We start from the raw sequence: 13,691 nt of genomic DNA, 5'->3' as shown, positions 1-13,691 counted from the left end.
AGGTCCAGGGCCCACTCCAGCTGACCTCCGACCCCCTGAGGCCAACTGAGCCCTGGTCTTGGTGCTCCTGCCATCTCCCCCTGGAATCTCCCCATGTGCTTATCCACCCCCACCCCCATACAGACCCGGGGGGCTTTGATAACCTGGGGTCCTTCCACCCAGATGTCAGCCTCGCCTCAGGAACCGACTGAGACTTTGGTTCCATTCCTGGACACGGATCCAGCTGGAGAGCTGCCCCTGGGGCCAGAGAAGTTCGCTGGTGTACACCAGCATCTGAATGACAAGCTGACTTGCAAGAAAGGCTCCCAGAGTTGGTTCCAATGCCAGACTGGGATCAGAACCAGACGCTAGCTCGGCCTCTTTGCCTCAAAAGTAAGGTTCAAACTGTAGGTCTAGATCAGGCTGCAGATCATCAGGCATATGAAATACTTGTTCCACCTCTAGATAGTCAGAATTCAAAAGCAGTGAAGATTAGTGTTTTGCCCAAAAACCTGAAGAAAGATCTAGCTAAGCATCAGAGGCTTGCTAAGGTTTTTGTTGGAACTCCACACCTATTTATATCAAAACCTCAGCGTCAGAAACAAACTTTACAGGATGAGTATTTAGGTTCAAGTATGGATATACTATATCTGGGCAGCCTGCCTCCAGAACTCCAGGTGAACTCAGATGAGCCTCCAGGGCCCCCTGAGCAAGCTGGGCTCTCAATTCCATCTAGAGCCTGAAACTCAAAATCCAGAGGACAGATCCAGTCCTCTTCACTCCAGCAAAAAGCCCCAGTGCAGCTTCCACAGCTCCCTGAGGAGGTAGAACCTTCTTCAACCCAGCAGGAGGCCCCAGCTCTGCCTTCACAGTCCGTTAAGGGGCTCCACTCTTCAACACAGCAGGAGGCCCCAGCACAGCAGCTGCCTGCCGCAGAAGAGACTGTAGCTCAGCCATCAATACATCATCAGGTAAATGTTCCATTAAAAGTTGGAGCGAAGCTCAGCACTCACACTTGCCCAATGTCACAGTTAAACCTGTGGATGTGGAGCTTACGATAATTCAAGAGCCAGGTAAGGAACTTACATCAAGCCAGGAACAAGCCGCAGCTCAGCCTCCAGAGTACCCCGAGGAGGTGAACTCTTCCTAAACCCAGTTAAATTCACCAGCTCAGATACCAGACCACCCTGAGAAGACGAAAACGTCTGTAACCCAGCAAGGAAATCCAGCTGAACCTCCAGTTCCTCCTGTGGAGGCTTAACCACCTCCAGGTGAACAGGAGCAGCCAGCCTAGCCTTCTGAGTTTCCAGGGGAGGTTCTCAGACTCAGCAGGAGACCCCAGCTCAGCCTCCCAAGTCTCTGTGGAGAGTGCAGCTCAAACTCCACTGAATCTTGAGGTGACAGTTCAACCTCAGGGTAAGGATCAAGCTCATTTTACCTTGCCCAACATTACAGGTAAACCTGCCGATTTCAAGATTACCATAACCTCAGAGCCTAACAAGGAGGCAGAATCCTCTCAAGCCCAGCAGGAGGCCCTAACCCAGCCTCCAGAGGAGGTGGAACCTTCCGCAACCCAGAAGGAGACCCCAACTGAGCTCCCATGTCCTCCTATGGAGGCTGAGCCTTCCCCCAGTGAGCAGGAGCAGCCAGCTCAGCCTTCAGAGTTTTCTGGGGAGGCTGAACCTTCTTAGACCCAGCAGGAGACCCCAGCTGAGCCTCAGAGTCCTCTATGGAGAGTACAGCTCAAACTACACTGAATCATGAGGTGACACTTCAGCCTCCTGTTGAGGATCAATCTCGTTATAACTTACCCAGTGTTACAGTTAAACCTGTAGATGTGGAGATTATCATAACCCCAGAGCCTGTTAAGGAGGCAGAATCTTCTCAAGCCCAGTAGTAGGCCCCAACCGAGCCTCCAGAGCAGATGGAACCCTTTGCAACCCAGGAGGAGACCCCAACTGAACTTCCAGGTCCTCCTGTGGAAGCTAACTCTTCCCCCAGTGAGCATTTGCAGCCAGTTCAGCCTTCTGAGTCTTCTGGGGAGGTTGAATCTTCTCCAGCCCAGCACGAGACCCCAGCTCAGCCTCCAGAACATCACGAAGTAACAATTTCATCTCCAGGTCACTATCGAGCTCAGCATTCAGATTTGCCCAATGTCACCGTTAAGCCTCCAGTTATGCAGCTCATCATAGCAACAGAGCCTACTGCAGAGGTGGGAACTTCTCCAATCCACCAGGAGGTTACTGCTCAGCTCTCAGGGCCAGTTAATTATGTGGAACCTTCCACTACCAAGCACGGGGGCCCAACTCTGCCTCCATAGTAATCAGAAGATGATTTTACCAGTTCAACAGGAGACTTCAGTTCAATCTCCAGCTATTAAAGATGAGAACCTCTCTCCAGCCCAGCAGGAGGCTGCTGCTGAGTATCCACAGATGCCTGAGGAGGTCGAGTCTTCTCCAACACAGCAATAGGCCCAAGCTCAGCCTTCAGAGATCCCTAATGAAATTGTAGCTAATCTCCAGCGCATCATGAGGTAACAGTTTCTCTAAGTCATGATCAAGTTCGGCCTCCAACATTGCACAATGACACTGTGAAACATGTGCATCACATGGTAACCATGACTCCAGAGTTCACCTAACAGGTTGAAATTTTAACCAAACACGGGGCCCCAGCTCAGTCCTCAATGTCCCCTTAGCAGTTTCAGCGTTTGAAAGACCAGCAAGAAATGATTATTCAGCAGCCAAATACCCCTGAAAATGATGAACTTCCTCCAGTCCCTCAAGAGTCCACAACTCAGTCTCCAACTCGGCTCTCCTCAGACTTTGTAAGGTCATTGAATGATGAGATGGTATTTTTGCCTCTAGATCTGTCTTTAATATTCAGAAACAATTCAACTTTCCCTAATACCACAGTTAAAAATATGGATATGGACCTCACCATACCTACAGAAGTCACTATGGAGGTTGAACCTTCCCCAGTCCAGCAGGACAATCCTATTCCCACTGAGTAGGCTGACTTTTCTCCAACCCAACATGATACCCCTTCCCCACCCCTGGATTCTCCTGAAAAGATTGAATCTCCATCACAGCACAAGGCCACAGCTCAGACCCCAGATTCCCCTAAAGGGGTGGAATTTTCTCCAGTCCAGCAAGAGTCCCCAGCTGAGGCACCAGAGCTCCCTAAGCAGGTTGAACCATCTGCAACCCAGCAGGAAGCCTCAAGTCATCCTCCAAAGTCCACTGCAGAGGTCAGTCCACCATAGCTGAAGATACCAGCTCAGCCATCAGCCACCTGAGAAGGTCAAACCATCTTCAGTCCTACAGCAGGCCTCAACTCAGCTTTTAGAGCCACCTGAAGAGGTACAATCCTCTCCAGTCCAGTAGGCAGTGCCTGCTCAGTCTTCAGAGCCCTATGGTGGTAGAATCTTCTTAGACACAGCAGATGGCCGCATCTTTGCCGCCAAATCTCCCTCAGGAGGTGGAACCATCTCTAACTCAGCAGGAGGGTCCAACTCAGACTTGAGAGCCCCCTATGGAGACAGAACCTTCTCCAGCTCAGCAGAAGGCCACAGTTCAGGCTCCAGAGCCTCCTAAGGAGGCAAAAACTTCAAGTCAGTAGATGGTCCCAGCTCAGCTTCCAGAGCCCCCTAAGGGAGTTGCAGTTCAACCTCTAATGCATTATGAGACGACAATTATAACAGCAAGCCAGGACCAAGCTCAGTATCCAGCATTATGAAATGACAATTCCAACAGCAGGCCAAGACCAAGCTCAGTATCCAGCATCACCCAGTGTCACATTTCAACCTTTACACATGGAGCTTACCATAACTCCAGAACCCACTATGGAGGCTGAGCATTCTATAATGCTGAGGATGACTACAGCTCCTCCAAAACACCCTGAGGTGACCCTTCCACCTTCAGACCATGTGCAGGTTCAGCACAAACCTGAGGCCACAGTGCAACCTTTGGATCTGAAATTTACCACGAATCAACAACCTACTACAGAGGGTATATTTTCTCCAACCATGGAGAATTCAACCTAACTTGCAGAGCAACCTATGGAGGTTGTAACTCAACCTGCAGCTCATTATGAGGTGACAGTTCCAGTACAAGGTCAGGATCAAGCTTGGCATTCAACACTGGCCAGTGTCACACTTCAACCTTTGGACCTGGGGCTTATCATCACTCTAGGATCCACTATAGAGGTTGAACTTTTCCAGCCATGCAGGAGACCCCAACTCAGCATCCTCAGGAAGTTATACCTTAACCTCCAGTATTTCAAGAGGTAACAATTTCAACACCAGGTCAGGATCAAGCTCAGCATTGAATATCACCCAGCATTACAGTTAAAACTCTGTACCTGGGACTTACCATAACTCCAGAACCCACTACAGAGGTTGAACATTCTACACCCCTGAAGAAGACTATAGTTCCTCCAAAGCACCCTGAGGTGACACTTCCACATCCACACCAGGTTCAGACTTGGCATTCAAACCTGACTCAAGTCACATTTCAACCTTTGGATCCGAAACTTACCTTAACTCCAGAATCCTCTATGGAGGTTGAACCTTCAACCATGCATAAAACCCCAAATCAGCCTCCAGAGCTACTTAAGGAGGTTGTAGTTTTCCCTCCTGGGTATTATAATGAGATGTCTGTTCCAACACAAGGCCAGGATCAAGCTAAGCATCCAACATCAGCCAGTGTCACAGTTCAACCTTTGGAACTGAGGCTTACCATTACTCCAGAATTCACTACAAAGGTTGAACCTTCTAGAGCCATGATGACTACAGCTTCTCTGCCAAAGCTCCCTAAGGTGACACTTCCACCATGAGACAAGGGTCAATACTCAGCACTTAAACCAGACTCAAGTCACAGTTCAACTTTGGGACTTGGAACTTACCATAAGTATAGAACCTACTACAGGGGTGAACATTTTCCAATCACAGAAGAGACCACAACTCAGCCTCCAGACCTGGGGCTTGCCATAACTCTAGCCCTATATAGACATTGAGCATTCTACAGCCCTGGACAAGACTACAGCTCCATGTCCAGACCAGGTTCAGACTCAGCATCAAAACCTGACTAAAGTCAGAGGTCCACCTTTGAACTAGAACCTACTCAGGATTCATTGATTCAGTCTGAAAGTTACGCCCAAAATAAGGCTTTAACTGCACAAGAGGAGCAGAAGGCCTCCACAAGCACCAACATATGTGAGTTCTGTACCTGCAGAGATGAGACACTGTCGTGTATTGATCTCAGCCCAAACCAGAGGCTCCACCAAGTGCCTAGCCAGAACCCAGCACCTACAATGGCACCTTCACCATCTTGGAAGAATCACCTTTCCTCAATTGTTCTCTGTGTGCTGCCTAATATGGCAGTTTTTCCTGGAGGCCTTCCTGGGCCTTCTTTAATCTCACCAAACCACATGGACAACTGACTTTCTGCTTTCGCTTTTGCCTGTCATCTCTTCCTTCTCCTCATTCTCCTTTACTGTTAGGCCCCTTCTCTGGTCTTTTACTTGTGATTGCTCTTAATCCTTTTCTTATCCATTTTTCTTTATCCCCATCACATCGTTGCTTAACTGCTGCTCTCCTCCTATTTGCACTTCACCCTCTTTACAGCACTCTGTCTCTCTCTCCGTCTCAGTGATAGTGTTCTAGGTGGTTAAGAGTGGATTCTGGAGCCAGGTTACTAGGTTCAAACCCAGGTCTGTCATTTGTTAGCTTGGTTACCCTGAACAAGTTATTCTTCTCTGTGACTCAATTTCCTCATCTTTAAACTGGGGATTATGCTAGTTACCATTTCATAGGATTGTTGTGAAATTTAGGTGAGTGAATACCTGTAATACTTGCATCAGTCCTTAGTATATGTAGGAGCGGTGACTGTTAACATTACTTAGCTCTTTAGTTATGTCCAGAACTCATCTTTGTCCCTGACTTTCTATATGTAGCACCTGTTTTGTGTCCAACCGAGGGACAAGTATGACACTGTCTCCAGAACATGAAAACTCTAGAAGACAATAAGCATAAAAATGGAGGCGTAAATAATAAAGTGCTAAAACATAATGCAGACCATCAGTGCTAGAATTCACCAGAATCTGTGATCCTTGAGTTATGGAGGTCAGGGGAAGCTGCATCAATAAACTAAAAATTTACCTGGGGCTTAAAGATTAGCTATAATTTGTTAAATAAGAAAAAATAGGAGTACAGTCTAGGCAAAGGCCTGGTTACAGGTGTGGTCGAAGTTGCGTAGAATGGCCCAAGCTCAGCCTCCAGAGAACCCCGAGGAGGTGGACTCTTCCTCAACCCAATTAAAAGCCCCAGCTCAGATACCAGAGTGCCCTGAGGAGATTAAATCTTCAGCAACCCAGCAAGGGACTCTGGCTGAGCCTCCAGGTCCTCCTGTGGCAGCCGAACCTTCCTCCAGTAAGCAGGAGCAGCCAGCTCAACCTTCTGAGTTTCCTGGGGAGGTTGAACCTTCTCAGACCCAGCAGGAGACCCCAGTTCAGCCTCCAGAGTCTTCTATGAAGAATGCAGCTCAAACTCCACTGAATCATGGGTGACAATTTAACCTCAGGGTAAGGATGGAGCTCATTACACCTTGCCAAGCATTACATTTAAACCTGTGGATGTACAGATTAGCATAACTTCAGAGCCTACCAAGGATAATGAATCTTCTCCAGTCCAGCAGGAGGCCCCAACCTACCCTCCAGAGGAGGTGAAAACTTCCGCAACCCAAGAGGAGGCCCCAACTGAGCCTCCATGTTCTCCTGTGGAGACTGATCCTTTTCTCGGTGAACATGAGCAGCCAGCTTAGCCTTCTGAGTCTCCTGGGAGGTTGAATTTTCTCCAACCCAGCAGGAGATTCCACCTCAGCCTTGAAAACATTATGAGGTAACAGTTTCACCTCCAGGTCACCATCAAGCTCAGTCCTTAATGTCCCCTGAAAAGTTTAACCATTTGAAAGATGAGCAAGAGATTATCATTCAGCAGTTAACTACCCCTGAAAATGATGAACTTTCTCCTCTTGCTCAAAAGCCCACAACTTGGTCTCCAGCTCAGCTCTCCTCAGACATTGTAAGTCCACTGAATGATGAGATGGAATTTTTCACCTGAAGATCTGTCTTCACTATTCCACATCCACACCAGGTTCAGACTTTACATTCAAACCTGAGTCAAGTCACAGTTCAACCTTTGGGTCTGGAACTTACCTTAACTCTATGGAGGCTGAACCTTCTCCAACCATGCAGAAGACCCCAACTCGGCCTCCAGAGCTACCTAAGGAGTCTGTAGCTCAACCGCCTGTGTATTGTTATCAGATACCCATTCCAACACCAAGCCAGGATCAAGCTCTGCCCTTCTACAGCTCTGAGGACTACAGCTCCTCCTCCAAAGCACCCTGAGGTGACACTTCCACCTCCAGACAAGAACCAGGCTCAGCATCAAAACCTGACTCAATTCACAGTTCAACCTTTGGACCTGGAGCTTACCATAACTACAGAACCTACTACAGAGGTTAAAACTTCTGCAACCATGGAGAAGACCTCAACTCAGCTTTCGGACCTGGGGCTCACCCTAACTCCAGAACCCACTACAAAGACTGAGCATTCTACAGGCCTGGACAAGACTACAGCTCCACGACAAGACCAAGTTCAGACTTAGCATTGAAACCTGACTGAAGTCACACGTTCACCTCCTGAACTAGAACCTACTCAGAATTCACTGGTGCGGTCTGAAAGTTACACTCAAAAATAAGGCTTTAACTCCACAAGAGGAGCAGAAGGTCTCTACAAGCACCAACATATGTGAGCTCTGTACCTGCAGAGATGAGATGTGTTGATCTCATCTGTCATGTATTGATCTCAGCCCAAAGCAGAGGTTCCACCAAGTGCCCGTGCCAAAACCCAGCACCTACAATGGCACCTTCACCATCTTGTAAGAATCACCTTTAATCAATTGTTCTCTGTGTCCTGCCTGACATGGCAACTTTTTCCTGAAGGCCTTCCTGGGCCTTCTTTAATCTCACCAAACCACATGGACAACTGACTTTCTGCTTTCGCTTTTGCCTGTCATCTCTTCCTTCTCCTCATTCTCCTTTACTGTTAGGCCCCTTCTCTGGTCTTTTACTTGTGATTGCTCTAATCCTTTTCTTATCCATTTTTCTTTTTTTTTTTTTTTCTTTTTGAGACAGAGTGTCACTCTGTCGCCCAGGCTGGAGTGCAGTGGCCGGATCTCAGCTCACTGCAAGCTCTGCCTCCCGGGTTCACGCCATTCTCCTGCCTCAGCCTCCCGAGTAGCTGGGACTACAGGCACCCGCCACCTTGCCCGGCTAGTTTTTTGTATTTTTTTAGTAGAGACGGGGTTTCACCGTGTTAGCCAGGATGGTCTCGATCTCCTGACCTTGTGATCCACCCGTCTCGGCCTCCCAAAGTGCTGGGATTACAGGCTTGAGCCACTGTGCCCGGCCTCCATTTTTCTTTATCCCCGTCACATCATTGCTTAACTGCTGCTGTCCTCCTATTTGCACTTCACCCTCTTTACAGCACTCTGTCTCTCTCTCCATGTCAGTGATAGTGCTCTAGGTGGTTAAGAATGGATTCTGGAGCCAGGTTACTGGATTTGAACCCAGGTCCATCATTTGTTAGCTTGGTTACCCTGAACAAGTTATTCTCTGTGACTCAATTTCCTCATCTTTAAACTGGGGATTATGCTAGTTACCATGCCATAGGATTGTTGTGAGATTTGAGTGAATACATGTATTACTTACATCGGTGCCTACCATATGTGGGAGTGTTGGCTGCTAACATGATTACTCAGTCCTTTAGTTATGTCCAGAACTCATCTTCATCCCTGACTTTCTATATGTAGCAGTTGTTTTGTGTCCAGCCCTGGCCCAAGTATGATACTGTCTTCAGAACATGAAAATGATAGGAAGGAAGAAAGAGAATAGGCATAAAAAGGAGGTATATATAATGAAGTAATACAAGATAATGCAGACCATCAGTGCTAGAATTCACCAGAATCTGTCATCCTTGAAGTGTGGAGATCAGGGAAAGCTACATCAATAAGCTGAAACTTACTTGGGGCTTAAAGTGTAGCTATAATTTGTTTTTTTGTTTTGTTTTGTTTTGTTTTGTTTTTGAGATGGAGTCTCGCTCTGTCACCTAGGCTGGAGTGCAGTGGTGCCATCTCGGCTCACCACAAGCTCTGCCTCCTGGGTTCACGCCATTCTCCTGCCTCAGCCTCCCGAGTAGCTGGGATTACAGGCACCCACCACTGCGCCCAGCTAATTTTTTGTACTTTTAGTAGAGACGGGGTTTCACCGTGGTCTTGATCTCCTGACCTTGTGAACTACCCAACTCGGCCTCCCAAAGTGCTGGGATTACAGGCGTGAGCCACCATGCCCGGCCTAATTTGTTAAATAGAAAACAAATGGGAGTACAGTCTGGGCAAAGGCATGGTTACAGGTATGGTCGAAATTTTGTAGACTAGGCTGCAGCTCAGCCTCCAGAGAATCCCGGGGAGGTGGACTCTTCCTCAACCCAATTAGAGGCCCCAGCTCAGACACCAGAGTGCCCTGAGGAGATGAAATATTTTGCCCTGAGCAAGGGACGCCAGCTGAGCCTCCAGGTCCTCCTGTGGAGGCTGAACCTTCCTCCAGAGAGCAGAAGCAGCCAGCTCAGCCTTCTGAGTTTTCTGGGGAGGTGGAATTTTCTCAGACCCAGGAGGAGACCCCAACTCTGCCTCCAGAGTCTTCTATAAAGAGTGCAGCTCAAACTCCACTGAATCATGAGGTGACAGTTCAAACTTAGGGTGTGTATCAAGCTCATTATAACTTGTCAAACATTACAGTTAAACCTGCAGATGTAGAGATTAGCATAACTTCCGAGCCTACCAAGGACACTGACTCTTCTCCAGTCCAGCAGGAGGCCCCAAACCAGCATCCAGAGCAGATGTAACCTTCTGCAACCCAACAGGAGGCCACAACTGAGCCTCCAGGTCCTCCTGTGAAGGCTGAACGTTGAGCAGGAGCAGCCAGGTCTGCCTTCTGAGTCTTCTGGGGAAGTTGAATCCTCTCCAGCCTGCAGGAGACCCCAGCTCAGCCTCCAGAACATCATCAAGTAACAGTTCCACCTCCCGGTCACCATCAAGTTCAACACTGAGATTTGCCCAGTATCACTGTTAAGCCTCCAGATACGAAGCTCACCATAGCAACAAAGCCTACTGCGGAGGTGAGAACTTCTCCAATCCATCAGGAGGCTACAGCTCAGCTCTCAGGGCCAGTTAATGATGTGGAACATTCCAACACCCAGCATGGGGGCACGCCTCTGCCTACAGAGTCATTGGAAGAGGCTGGCCCTTTACCAGTTCAACAGGAGACTTCGGTTGAATCTCCAGAACCCACTAAATATGAGAACCCCTCTCCAACACAGTAGGAGGCTGCAGGTGAGCATCCACAGACCCCTGAGTAGGTTGAGTCTTCTCCAACCCAGAAAGACGCCCCAGCTCAGCCTTCAGAGCTCCCTAATGAAGTTGTAGCTCAACCTCCAGAGCGTCATGGGGTAACAGTTTCTCCTATAAGTCATGATCAAGTTCAGCCTCCAACATTTCACCATGTCATTGTTAAGCCTGTGGATCACATGGTTACCATGACTCCAGAGTTCACCTATCAGGTTGAAATTTTAATTCAACACAGGGTCCCAGCTCAGTCTTTAATATCCCCTGAGCAGTTTAAACATTTGAAAGACCAGCAACAGATTATCATTCAGCAGCTAAATACCCCTGGAAATGATGAACTTCTGCCAAGTCTATCAAGACCCCACGACTCCGTCTCCAACTCAGCTCTCCTCAGACATTGTAAGTTCATTTAATTGTAAGATGGTATTTTCACCTCTAGATCTCTCTTCCGTATTCAGAAGTAGTTCAGCTTTGCCTAATACCACAGTTAAATATGTGAATATGGCCCGGGCGTGGCGGCTCATGCCTGTAATCCCAGAAATTTGAGAGGCCGAGGCGGGTGGATCACGAGGTCAGGAGATCGAGATCAACCTGGCTAACACGGTGAAACCCCGTCTCTACTAAAAATACAAAAAATTAGCCGGTCGTTGTCGCAGGCACCTGTAGTCCCAGCTATTCGGGAGGCTGAGGCAGGAGAATGGCATGAACGCAGGAGGCGGAGCTTGCAGTGAACCGAGATCGCGCCACTGCACTCCACCCTGGGCGACAGAGCGAGACTCCATCTCAAAAAAAAAAAAAAAAAAAAAAAAAAGTGAATATGGAGCTTACCATACCTGCAGCAGTCACTATAGAGGCTGAACCTTCTCCAGTCCAGCAGGACAGCCCTCCTATTCCCACTGAGCAGGGTGACTCTCTAACCCCGCCTGATCCCTCTTCTGGATTCTGTAAAGATTAAATCTCCAACCCAGCAAGCAGCCACAACTCAGATCCCAGATCCACCTAAAGAGGTAGAATCTTCTCCAGTTCAGCCTGAGTCCCCACCTGAGCCATCAGGCCCCCTTAAAGACGTTCAACCATCTGAAACCCAGCAGGAAGTCTCAGGTCATTTTCTGAAGTCCACTGAAGAGGTCAGTCTTCCACCACAGCTGGAGATACCAGCTCAGCCATCAGAGCCACCTGAGAAGGTCGAGCCATCTCCAGTCCTACAACTGGCCCAAACTCAGATTTTAAAGCCACCTAAAGAGGTAGAATCCTCTCCAGTCCAGCAGGCAGGCCCTGCTCAATCTTCAGAGGACCCTATGTTAGTAGAACTCTCTCTGACTCAGCAGGTGTCCCCATCTTTACATCCAGAGTTCCCTGAAGAGGTGGAACCATCTCTAACTCAGCAGGAGTTTCCAGCTCAGACCCCAGTGCCCCAAATGGAGGCAGAACCTTCTCCAGCCCAACAGGAGGCCACAGTTCAGGCTCCAGAGCCCCCCGAGGAGGTTGAAACTTCAAGCCAGCAGATGGTCCCAGCTCAGCTTCCAGAGCCACCTAAGGAGGTTGCAGGTCAACCTCCAATGCATTACGAGATGACAAAGACATGGCTACAGGTATGATCAGAATTTAGTAGTCCAATCTGGCTGCAAATAATTTTTTGAGGGAGCAATGAAAATATGATTATGTAGAACCTCTATTATCAGACATAGGAATTTGAAGGCCACACAGTGAGATATGGAAAGTCATTGAAAGTTTCCAAGCCAGAGAGATTAAATTATTAAATCAGGAGATTTTTTGATTTTTTTTTTTTTTTTTTTTTTTTTTTTTTTTTTTGAGACAGAGTCTCACTCTGTCTCCCAGGCTGGAGTGCAATGGTGTGATCTCAGCTCACTGCAACCTCTGCCTCCCAGGTTCAAGCGATTCTCCTGCCTCAGCCTCCCAAGTAGCTGGGACTACAGGCACTTGGCACCACGCCTGGCTAATTTTTGTATTTTTAGTAGAGATGGTGTTTCACCATATTGGCCAGGCTGGTCTCAAACTCCTGACCTCACAATCTGCCCACCTCAGCCTCTCAAAGTGCTGGGATTACAGGCGTGAGCAACCGCGCCCGGCCAGGAGGATTATTTTATTTTATTTTTTGCTTTACGTTCAAGTGTAGACAGGCAGAAGATTATTTCAGAATCCATATGTAGAGTGCTCTACAAGGGAAAGCTTAATTCAGGGCAGCAAAATAGAAAGGTCTAGCAAAACCTAGGTGTAAAGTGAGAAGGGGTTAAGTCAGATCGGTTGTGATAAGAGTGGAAAGAAAAATCCTAGGATGTTTTCACAGAGAGCACTGAGCCCAAGCTTTGCTGTTACCTGGCATAGGGTTTCTTTCTTCTTGTTTGTTTATAATAATAAGCTTATGCCTGTTTTTCTGTTGCGTTATCTATCGTTTTTGTATTGATTTGTAGAAGGGGTTTGTTTAGACACATAAATGATTTTGGATAAAATACTTACATTCAAAGTAATTAACTGCCATTATCTGTCCAAGAGATTGGATAGATAGGAAGTTAAGCTTCGGGGAGATGCCTCGTCATTTGTGCCAGTGGCCCCACATTATTTCTTGATTAATTGTGCAAACTGGGGGAAGTTGCTCTCAGAGGCAGTGTGCAGGTGTGCTCTTTGAAATTCCAACATGGCATACCGTGACCAGGGCCAGAAAATGCAGAAGGTTGTGGTGCAGCCCATCAACCTCATCTTCAGATACTTACAAAATAGATTGTGGATTCAGGCGTGGCTCTATGAGCAAGTGAATATGTGGATAGAAGGCTGTATCATTGGTTTTAATGAGTATATGAACCTTGTATTAGATGATGCAGAAGAGATTCATTCTAAAACAAAGTCAAGAAAACAACTGGGTCAGATCACGCTAAAAGGAGATAATATTACCCTGCTATAAAGTGTCTCCAACTGAAAATGATCAATGAAGTGAGAAATTGTGGAGAAGGATACAGTTTGTTTTTAGATGTCCTTCGTCCAATATGAACATTTATTCATATTGTTTTGATTACCTTTATGTTATTACAAGATGGCAATAAATGCTGTGGGATTGTTTGTATTAAAACGTTTACATTGCTTCTTTAAAAAAATTGTGCAAACTGGGAAGCTTATACCGCTGGAAATTAGAAAGCAGGTGTTATTTTCTATATCTAAATATTTCCCACAAGGTTGCCATGATTCTTTTACTTATCCTGTTTTTTCTTTTCCTACCTATTTAAGGATATAAATTGTG

At 47.4% G+C, this 13,691-nt stretch overlaps 1 protein-coding gene and 3 pseudogenes across 1 annotated transcript; all 4 read left to right on the top strand.

Annotated features, from left to right (window-relative positions):
* Positions 1-162: 162 nt before the first annotated feature.
* On the top strand, positions 163-1,040 carry LOC107127796 (leucine-rich repeat-containing protein 37B-like; annotated as a pseudogene).
* A 3,271-nt stretch (positions 1,041-4,311) lies between these two features.
* Positions 4,312-5,418, top strand: LOC107127764 (leucine-rich repeat-containing protein 37A2-like; annotated as a pseudogene).
* Positions 5,419-6,234: 816 nt separating this feature from the next.
* Positions 6,235-7,919, top strand: LOC123569376 (leucine-rich repeat-containing protein 37A3 pseudogene; annotated as a pseudogene).
* Positions 7,920-13,094: 5,175 nt separating this feature from the next.
* Positions 13,095-13,393, top strand: LOC123569497 (small nuclear ribonucleoprotein E-like). Its single transcript, XM_045376126.2, has one exon. The coding sequence runs from the start codon at positions 13,095-13,097 to the stop codon at positions 13,356-13,358; it is 264 nt and encodes an 87-aa protein (XP_045232061.1). The 3' UTR covers positions 13,359-13,393.
* The last annotated feature ends 298 nt before the right edge of the window (positions 13,394-13,691 follow it).

Source organism: Macaca fascicularis, chromosome 16, assembly GCF_037993035.2.
Source record: "Macaca fascicularis isolate 582-1 chromosome 16, T2T-MFA8v1.1".
Taxonomy (NCBI): domain Eukaryota; kingdom Metazoa; phylum Chordata; class Mammalia; order Primates; family Cercopithecidae; genus Macaca; species Macaca fascicularis.
This window is presented reverse-complemented; position numbering and strand designations above follow the sequence as displayed.